At 39.6% G+C, this 15315-nt stretch overlaps 1 protein-coding gene across 2 annotated transcripts in view; it reads right to left on the reverse strand.

The window, feature by feature from the left end:
• Positions 1 to 4109: 4109 nt before the first annotated feature.
• Positions 4110 to 15315, reverse strand: part of mad2l1 (MAD2 mitotic arrest deficient-like 1 (yeast)) — a 30039-nt gene continuing 18833 nt past the window's right edge. Inside the window, exons 3-5 of one of the 2 annotated variants that reach the window (XM_048540084.2) lie at positions 12635 to 12755; positions 6736 to 6839; positions 4110 to 4782 (exon numbers count right to left, since the gene is read on the reverse strand). In XM_048540084.2, coding sequence (XP_048396041.1) covers positions 4610 to 4782; positions 6736 to 6839; positions 12635 to 12755 — 398 coding nt within the window. In that variant the 3' untranslated portion in view covers positions 4110 to 4609. The remainder of the gene's footprint in view (positions 4783 to 6735; positions 6840 to 12634; positions 12756 to 15315) is intronic. The other variant, XM_048540088.2, reaches the window with a different exon arrangement.

Consider the following 15315-nt stretch of genomic DNA (forward strand, 5'->3'; position numbering starts at 1 on the left):
TGTGTATAATAAAGATTACAAAAGTATTTAATACTGAGCACATTCTATTGTTCTGATTTTATCCTGGTTTTCTTTATTAATGGCAATCTAATGATGAGCATGAACCCATTGCTAATTGTCAGGAAAATCCCATCTTGGTCATTAATGTCCTTTAGGGAAGGAAACTGCCATACTTACCTGGTCTGGCCTACATGTGACTCCAGACCCACAACAATGTAGTTGACTCTTAACTGCCCTCTTGGCAATTAGGGATGTGCAATAAATGCTGCCTAGCCAGTGACACCCTCATTCTGTGAATGAATTAAAAAAAAACCTGTCACCCATTCAGCACATTTTTTAAATTCAAATTGTTACGATCATTTGAAACTTGGCATTTTTGCAGGTGTCCTGATGAACACATGGTGAAAAGCTTTGGTAATTTATTTTTAACCCTACATTCCAAAGTTTTTGTGAAACTGTTTATCCATGAATACTCAAGGAACTCGCTCTTCTCTTGGGAAAAATGAATCTATCAAAGCTATTACAAAACATTAATTATTATATTCCCTTTAAATGGGCAATACGTTACTTAAGTGGACCAATCACCAATGAGATTATGTTCAGCCAATGATGGTTGAATCCCATCTATGATATTTGAAAATTAAAATAACACAAGGGCACAGGAAGAGGAAGGACAGGAGGTAAACAGATGGTATATTTTTAATTCTCATTTTCACCAAACACAATCTTATGGACTGAAGCCTTAAATCCATTTATTGCCCCAATTCAATGGCTTACAGCAGCGCATATAGTCATCTTCTCATGGGTTCTAGACTTAGCATTGTTCACATGGAGTTGTCATTTCACTCTCTTGTGTAATTCTTAATAACTATAGGGTCATGACTGTTTCTTCTCATGCTTCTTTGTTTATGCCATTTGCCTATTACCATGGCCAACCTCACACACCCTTAATACGCTGGAGTAGTTCAATTATTTTTCCTGAAGCTACATTACTCTTAATGAGGATAATATTAGGAGCAAATATTTAGATTTTTATTTTGAAAGATAATTTCCCCCTTTTTGTCACCTACATTCCACTGTAACGCCTCAGCCTTTGATAAGCAATTGACATACAGCAATAATCCTGCCTGATTCATATATCCATTTTCTCAAGAGGCCCATATCTGAAATTTAGGCCAGGAAAAAAAAGTAGCTCTGGAGCAAGTTAAGAAGAAAAGATTGGAGCTGCTACCCATCTGTGATTTCTCCTCCTTGGAAGATTTTGACAGGTCAAAGTATTTTAAATCAGTCCAAGTGCCACTAAAAAATAAGAGGTGAATGTTTCTCGGATTGGATAGTAATTCTAAATTGAAGCAAACATTCCAGCACATTGCAAATAAACAAACAGACATTCACATTTAAATATTAGTAGGCACATGCAGCACTCAGTTACTGCTGATGGCTTCAAATAAATCATTTGCATCACATTTATCACACCAAAATGTTTCAAAGTCCCCATGAAACACCATTAAAAACTTATAGTTAAACATTGAAATGGTCTGAACTGGAGTTCTACATTAATGTTCCATATTAAGATGGCTTTAGGCCAGCACCATCATTTACAAGTCTTCTTTTCCACAATGCATTTATACTAAGTAATATGACTCCATTCACTATGCCACTTATAGATTATTCAAAGAACAATACAGTACTGTTTCGAAGTGATCAACACAGTATCATGACACAAAAGTCCAGCTTGCTTAAGCCTCACCTACCCCAGTAATGGTCCCAATGCCTCAAATCAGACATCCTCCCTCCAACATTAGTTCTTCAGCAACATATTCAGTCAATTGATCCTCTTGTTCTTATGCTCATTAGCACATGGCACTGGGAGTAATCCTGAGATTACTGCTGTTGAGAGTTTTTAAAAATTTCTTTTCCTCAATTCCACTTTCAGGGTCTCATTCCTCTTCCTACTCAAGTCACTGGTACCATAAGGATCGTCACAATGAAAACAAAGTTCTAGGTCATCATCCACTTTTTCCATTTTTCTTCCCCCCCCTCCCCTGCATTTCTTGAATGTTTTCCATCTCACCTCATCATCCCTGAAAGAATTCTGGTAAATTTCCTCTGCACCTACTAAAGGGCACTTTTCACTTTCTTAATTATGGCAATCAATCAATCAGAACTGACTATTTCTAGTTGTGTCCTATCCAATGCTTATAAAAGGTTCAACACAACACTGTGGCTTTTACTCACACTGCCTCTATTTATGAAGCCCAAGTAACCATATGCTTTGCTAACCACACTCACCACCAAAACAAAAATGCATGTTTACATCACTCTGTCTCTTCCTACACTTCCAAATAATGCCACTATGTTTTAGTGCCTCCTAGTCACTTATCCCAAAATGCAACATCTCACACTGTTAAATTCTACCTATTACTTGCCGTTGTATTCTGCTAACTTATCTGTACCAGGCAGTTTGAATCATCACTGTTTACTTGACACAGGTAAGTTTTGAAACTTTATTATATTCCACGTTATGTCATTTGGAATAGATCAAAAATATACCAGAAGTGCCAGTGCTGACCTTTGGAAACACCACCACTCTCCAGTTCAAAAATTAAATCAGCTGCCACATCTCATGGTGCTGAGACATTAATTTCTCCTTGAATCCAATTGGGCACTGACCCCATTTCATAAGCTTCGATTTTGTTAACTAGAGTTTTAGTGGTACCTTGTCAAACAACAAAATCTGCAGGGTAAATTTCCTACAACAGCCTGCTTTTTCACCCTATTAGGGGATGCAAAGGCTTTGTGGTATTATCATCAGGCTATTAACCCAGAGACCCAACCGCTGTTCTGGGGACCTAGGGTCAAATCCTGTCATGGTAGCTGATGTAATTTGCATTCAATAAGAATCTGATGACTTCAACAAATTCATTGTTGAATAAGCCTATCTGGTTCACTAATGACATTTAGAGAAAGAAACTAACATTCTTATCTGGTCTGGATTAGACGAGTTGGCTTTGACTCTCAATTGTGCTCTGGGCAGTTAAAAATAGGCAATAAATGCTGGCCTAACCAGGAATACCCTCATCCTGTTTTAAAAATAAGCACCATGGCTAAGCCTGCCATACAACTTGGAATATCTAGTTCAATATAAATCCCCACACACAGAAAGCAAGGAAAGAAAAACATGTGATTGAGAAAGAGAAAGTACTTTTTAAAGCTCCATGACCATGTCCAATTGTTGTCAGGTGCATTGTCCATGGTAATACCTCAACCTAATTGGCATATTTTTCCATGCAGGAAAAAATTGTTCCCTTTGAGATTTGATACACTTGCTTGTGTGCAAGATGAAAAGTTTCAACAGCATGTTTCTTTCCTTAGCAATTTCCAAGATTAATTAAATCATGTAGATGAGACTCAAAACTTGTGATATAAAAATCAAAAGCCAGAGCAGTTTTATACTAAGACACATTACAAATTAAGAATTCACTTGTCTTTAAATCACACCAGCCTAAACATTTTCCAACATTTATTTTAAAACTAATGGACAAGTATTGCAACTTCAAGCTCTTCACCTTTGTGTGTGTTCAGATCAACTAGTGAGGCACCATTGCAGCTGTGTTCCCTGATTTTTTTTGCCACTGTATAGAGCTTGGAGATCCATGCGACACAGCTACTTCCAAAAGCAGAAGTCAGTGCATCCACACTGAGCGTAGATGGAATAATGTGGGATAGTAACTTTCAGATTTTCATGTTTACCTGCAGCTGTAAAACAATAGCTAATATATTTCATAATGCTGATCAACAAAAAATATATGCATTCAATTTTATGAATAATTCTCCTTTGGAGAAATGATTAAATAACCACAAAAAAATTTATATATACACACACCTTTCAGTATGACTTGATGTGATTTTAAGTCAATAAATAATGTGACAATTAAAAACAAGTGCTGAGTCCACTAACATAGCATTTAAAAAGTAAAAAGATAGATTAATATTATTTCCAGAATACTACTTGGATTAAAGATAACAAATTAGTTTGAGATTACCATTTGAAAATCTTTACAAAGGTATTTTCAACTGCAAATAATGGACAGTTTAACTTGTGGTTAACTGTATACAAATTATAGAAAAACTAACGATGGAGTCTTTCCTCATGGATGATGTGTACTAAAGGGGAAAAAAAAATCAGAAATTGCACCAAGTTTTTATTAGTTTGTGGCTGAAAATCTCAAGATCTACTTTGGAATGTGCCAGAGAGCGAAAAAGAAATTAACTCTCCAAAGCTAATATTGAAGTCGTTCCCTTAAGAAAAAAAAACTTTAGTCAGTGATTTTATTCGCAAAAAATAAAATCAGGTTTACAGACAATCAATTCAAACTAATATTACAAATACTAAAATCTCAACATTCAAGAAATATTTCTTGAATTATACATCAAGAACAGCAAAGTTTAAAAAAGGAATGCTTCAGTTCAGCAATAGGTAGAAAGTACAGACAAATATACTATTAACATTTTGTGTTAGTCTTAAGAGTCCACAAACTGGCAGTGAAACAAAATTTGTACAAGCAGAGTTTATATACAAGCCTAACTGCTCTATACATGTTGCCTTTTAAAAAGAATCAATCTTTTTGTATGCAACCATACTGTTTACTTTGTGTATGGTTGTAGTAAACGATCTCAGGCGAACTTCTTCAGAGTTGTTAATGAACTGTGGCCCCGATTCTTCCCACTTTTCTGGTACCTCCAAGTCTTTATCTGTGTATACTAGAAGATCAAAAGAACCTGAAAAAGTGGCAAATGCAAACATGAAAATCATTCAGCCATCCAAAGGTGCTAAAAGGTCTCCACTTCAATATTCAACTTACTCTATTGTTCTACGTACATACTCATTTCAAGTAATTAAATAAATGTAACATCCTAGTCCCATGACTTGATGTGAAGTAATTTTCCCAAATGTTTTCCATATTATGCATTATTTTATACCAGATTGCAATACCACTCACTCAGATATACCAAATCACTTTTACTCTGTCACATTAAGCCAAGAGACAGGAACAGAAACAAGGCCATTTGGCCATCAGGTCTGCTCCACTATTTGATCATGACTGACATGTTTCTCAACTCCATTCTGCTGCCTTCTCCCCAAAACATGATTTCCTTACCATTCAAGAACCTGTCTTGTATACAATTAAGGACTTGACCTCCATAGCCCTCTGAGACACCGAATCCATTGACCAAGCACCCTCTGAGTGAAGCAGTTCCTCCTCATCTCAATTCTAGAAGGGTTGTCTCTTCACTGAGGCTGTCCTACTCGCTCCTATTAGTGTAAATATCTTTTCCATGCTCACTATTCAGGACTCACTATTCTGTAAGTTTCAATCAATCAGATTTCCCCCTCTCATCACTCAACGCCAGACCCAGAGTTCTGAACTACACCTCATGTCAAGCCCTTCATCCCCAGGATCATCTTTAAAAAGTTGCTCTAGATCCCCTCCAACCTCCTACACATCGTTCCTTAGATAGGAGGCCCAAACTGCTCAGAATATTCCAAATGTAGACTGACCAGAGTTTTACACTGCCTCAGTAATACATTTCTGCTCTTATATGCTAACCCTCTTGAAATGAATGCTAACTTTGCATTTGCCCTTCTAGGTATCAACTGAACATGCATGTTAACCTAAAGAGAATCCTGAACAACTACTACAAGTACCTTGTCCTTTGGATTTCTGAAGCCTTTCCCCATTTTGAAGACACACTACACTTTCTTCTTTGTACCAAAAAGTGTAAGTTAGAGATCTTTTGAAAACACCTAGTTTCATAAGATGAATCAGTTACAGAAAAAAATAACTTTCTCTCTCCAAAAAAAAAAAGTACTACTGACCTGCTGAATATTTCCAACATGCCAAAATGATCAGTTTTGAGCAATGTAGTATTTTGCTTTCATATTGTGACATCAGGAATCAGTTCATTACTTGTCACTTGAACAATTTCCCAGATACCTTGGTCCAGAGACAGGACTCAAGGTACAAACTGACCAGCATTTACAAGTTCAATAGATCATATGTTAACTTGGATGGTATTATCAAGACTCTGAAGCCTCTTTCAATTTTATCTATAACCGCAGGACCATCCACAGAATGTGTTGTCCATTATGACTTCATTAATTTTAAGTTAACTTCCCCAAAAATCCAATACAATGAAAACTACATATAATAAATCCCAAAAAGTCAAAGTTTTAACTTTAACAGGGCTAAATTGATAGGTGATGTTTTCTTAGATAAAGCAGCCAAAACCATGTCTGTGGCACTAGAAATGACTCAGCTGTAATAAGTCAGTGTTGAAACTTGGCAACCGATCCCTGTAGACAGAGGAAATGGAAGATTTTCACACACTCCAGCTGAATGAGGAAGCTAGTGCAGAGTCACCAAAAGCCATCTTGATCACGAATCTGTTTTCTATTTTGGGTTTGACTAGTGGGATAGTTACTTAGAGAATGCCACAACAACCAAGTCTATGGCATTACATGTGACTCGCTGTGTAGGAGGGAAGAAAGTGGAAGAAAACAAAAGATGGGAGTTGATATGAAACATGCATCTCTGAGGGAGTAAATGTGACAGTGGGGTAATCTGGAAGCGAGTTGGTGGTTTGTGTAGCTATTGAAACAATAAAAAACAGTAAAGAAGGAACAAAGACTGGTGACATTTCATCATATTATGAAATTTTTTTTAAACTTACAGGCAGTGTCAAGTAAAGGCAAGAATGTCACTGTGGCAGTGATCTGTCTAATGACAGACCGAATTTCATCTTGAATCGCTTTCTCAGATTTCTCCCTCGGTTGGCTGCAATGAAAGAATTACAGTGAAAGCACTTTTTTTGGAGAACACTTAGTATTAATATTCTTGGCCTTTCATCAAAACTGAAAACTGTAGAAGCCACTTCACAAGCACTACAAATCTTAATATATGAATATTTTGATGGGTTTAACTTAAAGCCAAGACTCTTCAGCCTTCCTTGTGTCTCAATAAATAGAGATGAAGTTCCTCTTTTATTGCCTAAAACGCTGAATAGTAGTTGGCACTCAGACAATGGAACTATGATTTTAAGCTCAAATTCTGACATTAAAGCGAGCCTTGATACTAGAGATAAAAACCAAGATGTCAGTACCAACTCCACTACACAAGTGTAACATACAATATATGACAAAAACATTAATTTAAAGCATTTTTTCTATTGATTCTCCCCATTTCAACAAATCTATTCTTGCACTTCTGGGACTTTCCTCCCAATTAAAAAAAATTGAGCATGCCGACAGGAAGCCACTGACTATTTCAGAAACCATTATATGTGTAATCTGGCCTCGGACTAGCAGAAAAATAGCTCCCAGTGATTTCTTGTCAACCTAGAACTCCAAAATCAAAGCAGTTGTGATTGCCTTGTCTGCGGCACAAGCGTCTAAACTGCAAACCCAGATAGTTCTCCAGCATCACCCCAGAGGCATTTCCCCTCCCACCCCTTACACAGGGTACTTTGTTCGGCATTCCTACATTTACCAGTCTTTCACATCCTGTGCATTAATTTGACACAAATTCATACAGTTCTCATTTTCTCACATCTTTCATAAAGTCAGTACTTCCTTGCAAGGATTGAAAGTGTCTCAATATCCTCAGGACAGAGGGCCACTACTTTGTGTAGAGTTTAGCCTCAAGCTCTTGCCTTCAGACTTCTATCCCTCGAGCTTGGCTTTCACCCTCACAGCACAGCTGAAGTCACAAAAATATCACTTGTTACAGTTGATTCAGAGATTGTAAAAACTGAGACAACAAGGTGTAGAGCTGGATGAACACAGCAGGTCAAGCAGGAAAGCTGACATTTTGGGTCTGGACCCTCCTTCAGAAGAAGGGTCCAGACCCAAAACGACAGCTTTCCTGCTTCTCTAATGCTGCTTGGCCTGCTGTGTTAATCCAACTCTACATCTTGGATTCTCCAGCATCTGCAGTTCCCATTATCACTCTACATCTTGTTATCTCACTTGTTAAGGTCTGTCATCCTGGTTACCTTCAGTCTAACTTTGTGCATATCTCCTACATTGTTTAGGACAGTTAGGACTGGAACAGAGCACATCTTCAGCAATGGCTTCTCTTCCTGTCCACAATCACTGGTTTTAGAGCCTTTAGGATTTAGGAGGTCACCAAAAAAGTAGTGTACAAAGTAAAATTGGAAACTAAACTAAGAACAGAATAAAAAGAACTCTTACTCAATCCCCATTAAATACATCTTTAAGAGCAAAGTTATTAAGCACCTCTGTAAAATGGTAATTAATGCAAAAATAATGGTTAGGATAGTGGAAGCAAATTCTTAAAGTAGTTTCAGTAACAACTGGACCCTGATGGGATAAGAAAACTGTGGTTAACCAGGATGTACTAGACCTTATCCTTGAAAATATCAATATTGTGACTCAGCTTCAGAATTGGTTCTGACCAAACTTTGTTCTGGTGATGTTGCCGAGTTATAATAAAGCAACTCAGTGCACCACCACAAGCTGGAAGCAGGCAGTACACAAATCCTAACTGTCTGTGATCTCAACAAGCTTTTATTTGACCGTACCAAATTGTTGCATAATGTAGTAAGTACAATGGCAGGAAATGTGGTTATATAGAACTTGCAGATTAATTAGTATAAAGCATGCAAACTTTGAAAAGGCAGTCATCAGTAACTCCATTGAATTGCAAAGGTTAATTATACATGACTTATGAACTGTGCTCTACCTGTATGGATGCTGCTGAAACAGCAAGGTTTCTATCATCTTGTTCTTGTTCCAAGCATTTATAATTTGGTCACAGTCTCTTGGAAAGTTCAAACATTCTAGGTTGATGAGCTTTTTTTGAAATTAGCCTGAAACATCAACTGGTGATCTCTCCATGGATATAGCCAAGTCTGCGCATTTCTAGCACTTTTGCTTTTCACTTTACCAGAGTAACATCATGCTCTTAAGAAAAGTAAGCAAATCCATTGCTAATGTCTGAACAGAAAGATCAAGCACTTCCAAAGTGAACATATTTAGAATGACTATTCAGTATGCTATTGAAGGAATGTTTCATGTGCAGTGGGTCATGAATCCATAACCTTCTAACTTCGAGGCATTGAGTCAAATTGGCACTGAAAGCCAAGCTATCAAAGCAAACATGCAATTCTTTTAAAAAAAGAGATAATGGGAACTGCAGATGCTGGAGATTCCAAGATAATAAAATGTGAGGCTGGGTGAACACAGCAGGCCAAGCAGCATCTCAGGAGCACAAAAGCTGACGTTTCGGGCCTAGACCCTTCATCAGAGAGCCTCTCTGATGAAGGGTCTAGGCCCGAAACGTCAGCTTTTGTGCTCCTGAGATGCTGCTTGGCCTGCTGTGTTCATCCAGCCTCACATTTTATTATCTATATTCTTTTAAAAAAACTGATTTCTGAGCCAATAAACAGAAATATGTTGAAAAACTGAAATAACCCTTTTCTTCAGATTATAAAAAACATAAATCAACAAACAGATCTAAAAATCAACTGTAGTTCTGTGGTAGTTACAGTATACAAATTGGTTGAAGCAAAGTTCCCAGCCCTCAATACAGCATTGGTCCAAACAGGAGCTGAATTCTAGAAGCAAAGAGAGAGTGGTGCCTCTAAAATGCCAAGGTACCATTTCATGGAATGGGACAAGAAAGTCTGGCAAAACTGAATTAATGGTTTCTCCAACAAAATGTTACTAAATTTGATGCAGAATAATACATCTGGACTGATAATTCCTGTGTTAGAGAAGTTAAAGAAAAAATATTTTAACCTCAAACCAGCTGTACAGGGAGGAAATACCATCCTAAAAAGTGTCAATTAAAACAAACTATAACAGATTTACAACATTTTCAGTATGTGCTTTCCCACATCTTGTGAAGTACAATCTTTGCTAAAAACAATTAATTCTAAAAATAAAAATTCGGCACAAGTTTGCCAGAGTTTAGTCCTGAGGATTAATACATTCCATGGTTCTTAATTGAAACACCTACAATTAATCAGGCACATTCATCTCTGTGGGATTTTCATTATAATTAACTTTCAGCTATTAACTTAAAAAAAACTTCAAAATTAGCCCTTTGCGACAAACAATGGCCCGAAATGTGCCATAATCAGGACCAAGTTAGCATGCTTGCCACTACTCAAAAGATCAGGGGCATAGACTGAGTATTCAGGCCACACCATTCAGGGGAGATATTAGGAGGCACTTCCACATACAAAAGGGTAAGGAGGGTTCAGAATGCCTAACTACCAGTGGTAGTTGATGCTAGATCAGTTGTTAATTTTAAATCTGATATTTGTTTTTGTGGCTCAAAAAAAAAGCAGACCAAAGACCAGTGCACGGATTTAAGCCACAGATCAGCCAGGATCACGTTAAATGGCAGAATAGGCTTGCAGGGCTGATTAGTCTACTTCTGTCCCTACATTCCATCTTTCTCCACCAGATCAAGGTGATATCCTGGCGTGCAGCAGTAATGACAGCGTGCTTGCCCATCTTTGCTGGTGTGCTCACACAACAAATCAGGAAGATAAAAAAACCAAAGCCCCACTTTAAACTTAGTTTCAGATAGTGAAAGAAACATGGCTGTGATAGCTACCATCTAATTATTTAATAGAAAGTAGCAGATATTTTACAGAAAATGCTTTTAAAAATATGCACTATTTCTAGTTATTCAAGAAATCTAACATCGCAAATAAAAAAAATTAACTTACTTACAGCCAGTACGAGTCTTTGGCAATAATCACAATGGGGGTGTTAGTGATGGTCTCAAAAGACAGAGGCTCACTCACTAAATGTGGCCTTTACTGAGATTTTTAAAAAAAAAAGAGTTAAGATGGCAGTTTTTAGGAATTCACATTTGTAAGGGAGGTGGTAGTGCAGACTCTGGAGTTCCAGATCATCTTGCATACGATTGACCTTCCAAAGTTGTCAACTCCACAGATGCTGACAGTGGCTGCTGACAGTTTTGCTATTAATCACAGCAAGATTCAGGCCCATGTATAAACCATGTGACAATACCGAGCACTGAATAGACAAGAGTTAGAAGAATGATAAAAACATTAATAATGGCAGATTCATCTGCACATGATATTGGCATGGCACTTTGACTGGTGATATAGCTAACATAGCTACAAATAACTAATTTTCACAGCAGCACCTGGGTAAGCTGGGGATACAGAAGATACACAGTGATATTAGCCAGGGCTCAGATGGTAGTGTCACCTTGGAGTGAGAAAGTTGGGGCTAAAGTTCAACTTCCAGTGTCAGTTTTTGCAGTAATGTTCAGGCTGACAGTGCACTATACAGTCAGAGGTTCTGACTTTGAACTGAAGTATTCCACCATGTCTTCATATGCTCATTAAGTGAATAAGGATGATTACACTTATTTCAGAGAGTGGGGAAATCCCCCAGCATCCCTGCTGGTATTCATTACTGTATCTGAGACAAAGATTATTTGGTCATTTAGCTCATTGCTAATTTTTGTGGGAGGTTGCTTTATGCAAGCGGGTTGTCACACTTTCTACATTGCAGTCATGACTACAGATCAAAAGTATAATCATTAGATGTGAAGCTCTTCAGCATTTGAAAAGTATATAAATACAACCTCTTCATTTTACTTATCTAGCACCCGTGGAGTCTCTGGAAAACATTGAGCGGCACCATGCCTCTGCAGTACTGCAGAAAATGGTAAGATTGATCTGTGACAATTCTATCTTTGCACCAGTCATTGAGATAGTGAGTACAAAAGTTATACGTACAAAATCTTTGTATTATTAGTTCATTGCTTATTGAACAATTTGGGTGTTGAATTAATCAAAAATGAGTAACAATCTGTTGTGGCATATTTTTCATGATTACTGGTGTTATGGGCCCCATGTTAGAGATTGATTCTGTCTAATAAAACAAGATTATAATTTCCAGAAAGGGTTGATTAGCTCAGTTGGCTGACAGGCTGGTTTGCAATGCGGAATAACACCAACAGCACGTGTTGAGTTCTCACACCGGCTGAGGTTACCATGCAGGACTCTCCTTCTCAACTTTAGTACTCAGGTTAAACCTTCACCAGTCACCTCTATCTTATGAGAGTGTAATCCTATAGTCTGGCAGGACTATGGCAACTGTACATTTTTATTCTCCAGCTGTAGACAAATGAAGGGAGGCAGAACTTTGAACAAGAAGAAAGCGAAAACTGATTAAATTTAGTAATCATTTCAATGAAGTAGCATCACACACCAACACATGGCAAGAAGTGCCACTGTTTTCACACTTGCCACTTTATGCATTTCTATTAAAGTTTTAGAAGTATTCTGCTAGTCCTTCAGAAATCAGTTTACAGATTATACTTGGATCAGCATGAGTGAGGGGAGCATCATGCAAAAAGTAAAAAAGAAAAAGCAACTACAAAGAATCCAATCAGCTAGTCTTTCCCAAAATGATACCATCTAGGTTAAGATAGATCTAATAATTTTGAATCAAAGGTGATTCTTGAGGTAGCAATTTTAAACAGTGTAAGAGTCACACATGTTGATTGAACTGGCATTCATGCAGTCTCAATAATCAATACTTCTCAGGATTACTTACCTGTTATCAGTCATGGTTTTGTCACACTCAATGTCAAACTGCCATCTTTCCAGCACCTCATTAGTTTCAATGCTGTTGATGACCACCACAAGTCTTTGAACAAAGTGATTACATAACCAATCTGAAAACACAAAAATGAATTTAAAGATAACTACTATTCTAAAAGAGGGGAAAGCAGTAATTTAGGTAATCTTTTAAAGAAACATAATTAACCTAATACAATCTCTGATCTGATTACAATACTGAATTGCATCTATTGTTGAAAGAACCCGACAAATTTCCAAATCTCAAGCTGAATGAACAACAGTTTATGATTTTTTTAAACGCCTTTTGATAACTGTTTAATATTTGTCATTGCTAAAGAGAAATGAATTCCTAATCAGATTGGCAGACTTCTACTCTTAGGCTACCTGCCAAGTTATCTTCTGTTTTCACTAACATTAGCTTAAAAACTTAGTCTGCATTCCATCCAGTCCAAACATCTGCTACATCATCGTTATTTCAAGTTTTTTTGGGAAAATGAAAGAAAGATTAGAACAGAAGAAATAGAGCACAGTAATGTAGACGGCTGAAACCTGAAATAAAACTAGTAAGTAATGGAGAGATGCAGGGGGTTTGCAGAGAAAGAAAGCGTTGTGGTAGACATTACTTGCGTTTAGAATCACACTAAAGAGGCATATTGTAGTCCAACCATTAACACACCTTCTCATTGCACAGGTGCTGCCAGACCAGAGTTTCTCCAGCAACATGATGCAAATAAGGAGTGGTCATACTTGAGAGATTGTAAGAACAGCCAATGCTGAAGTCAGAGGTAACAGTGTGGAGCTGGAGGAGCAGAGCAGGCCAGGAAAGTTGACATTTTGAGTTGGGACCTTTCTTCAGAAATATGGGGGGATCCTCTGAAATGAAGAGATAGGAGGGGTAGGTTGGTGGCATAGCGATGAGTGAGTGCAGGTAGGCAATGATGGGGATTGATCCATGAGGTGGGAAAGAAGGTGGACAGGTGTGTCAGGGATAAGAGGGTGGGTTGGTCATGGGATGAGGCCAGGGGTGCGGAGATTTTGAAACTGGTAAAATCCACATTGAAACCATTAGGTTGTAGGCTCTTAAGGCAGAATATGAGGTGCTGCTCTTCCAGTTTGCAGATGATGTCATTGTCACACTGGAGGCAGCCCAGAACAGACATGTCACCCAGGGAGCGGGAGGGCGAGGTGAAATGGTTCACAACTGGAAGGTGTTGTCGTTTGTTGCAAACAGAGCACATTTGCTCTCCAAAGCAGTCTGAGCCTCCATTTGGTCTCACCAACATACAGGAGGCCACATCAAGAGCAGCAGATGCAATAGACAACATTGACATATGTGCAGGTGAACCTGTCTGACGAGAAAGGTTTTTTGGTTCCTTGGATGGAGGTGAGCAGGGTGATGTAGGGCAGGTGTAGCACTCCCTGCAGTGGCAGGGAAAGGTGGTGGGGTTAGTGGGGCACGTGAAGCGGATGAGGGAGTCGTGGGAAGATTGGTCCTATGAAAGGCAGATAGGAGTGGGGAGGAAATATATCTTTGGTTGCAGGATCAGATTCCAGGTGGTAGTGAATGATATATTGAACACACAGAGGTTAGTGAAGTAATATGTGAAGACAAGGGGGATTCTGTGTTTGTTTTTGTTGCAGGGAGGGAACGTAAGGGCAGAGGTACAGGAAATGCGAGAGCTGCAGTCTACAGCGTTTTCGACCACTGAAGCAGGGGTGAGGGTGGAGTTGCAGTCCTTAAATAAAGAGGACATCTGGGATGTTCAGAAGTGGAACACTTCATCTTGGCGGCAGACATGGCACAGGAGGAATTGGAGTAGGAGATCGCATTCCTGCAGGAAGGTGGGCAAGACGAGGTGTAATGTTGAGGCGGTCACCAGAGATTGGGGGGGGGGGGGGGGGGGGGGAGAAGAGAGAAAGAGAGGGGGGGGGGAGAAGAGAGAGAAAGAGAGGGGGGGGGGAGAAGAGAGAGAAAGAGAGGGGGGGGGGGGAAGAGAGAGAAAGAGAGGGGGGGGGGGGAAGAGAGAGAAAGAGAGGGGGGGGGGGGAAGAGAGAGAAAGAGAGGGGGGGGGGAAGAGAGAGAAAGAGAGGGGGGGGGAAGAGAGAGAAAGAGAGGGGGGGGGAAGAGAGAGAAAGAGAGGGGGGGGGGGAAGAGAGAGAAAGAGAGGGGGGGGGGGGGAAGAGAGAGAAAGAGAGGGGGGGGGGAAGAGAGAGAAAGAGAGGGGGGGGGGGAAGAGAGAGAAAGAGAGGGGGGGGGGGAAGAGAGAGAAAGAGGGGGGGGGGAAGAGAGAGAAAGAGGGGGGGGGGAGGAGAGAGAAAGAGGGGGGGGGGAGGGGAGAGAAAGAGGGGGGGGGGAGGGGAGAGAAAGAGGGGGGGGGGAGGGGAGAGAAAGAGGGGGGGGGAGGGGAGAGAAAGAGAGGGGGGGGAGAGAAAGAGAGGGGGGGGAGAGAAAGAGAGGGGGGGGAGAGAAAGAGAGGGGGGGGGAGAGAAAGAGAGGGGGGGGGAGAGAAAGAGAGGGGGGGGGAGAGAAAGAGAGGGGGGGGGAGAGAAAGAGAGGGGGGGGGAGAGAAAGAGAGGGGGGGGGAGAGAAAGAGAGGGGGGGGGAGAGAAAGAGAGGGGGGGGGAGAGAAAGAGAGGGGGGGGGAGAGAAAGAGA

The sequence above is a fragment of the Stegostoma tigrinum genome, chromosome 1, assembly GCF_030684315.1.
Source record: "Stegostoma tigrinum isolate sSteTig4 chromosome 1, sSteTig4.hap1, whole genome shotgun sequence".
Taxonomy (NCBI): Eukaryota; Metazoa; Chordata; class Chondrichthyes; order Orectolobiformes; family Stegostomatidae; genus Stegostoma; species Stegostoma tigrinum.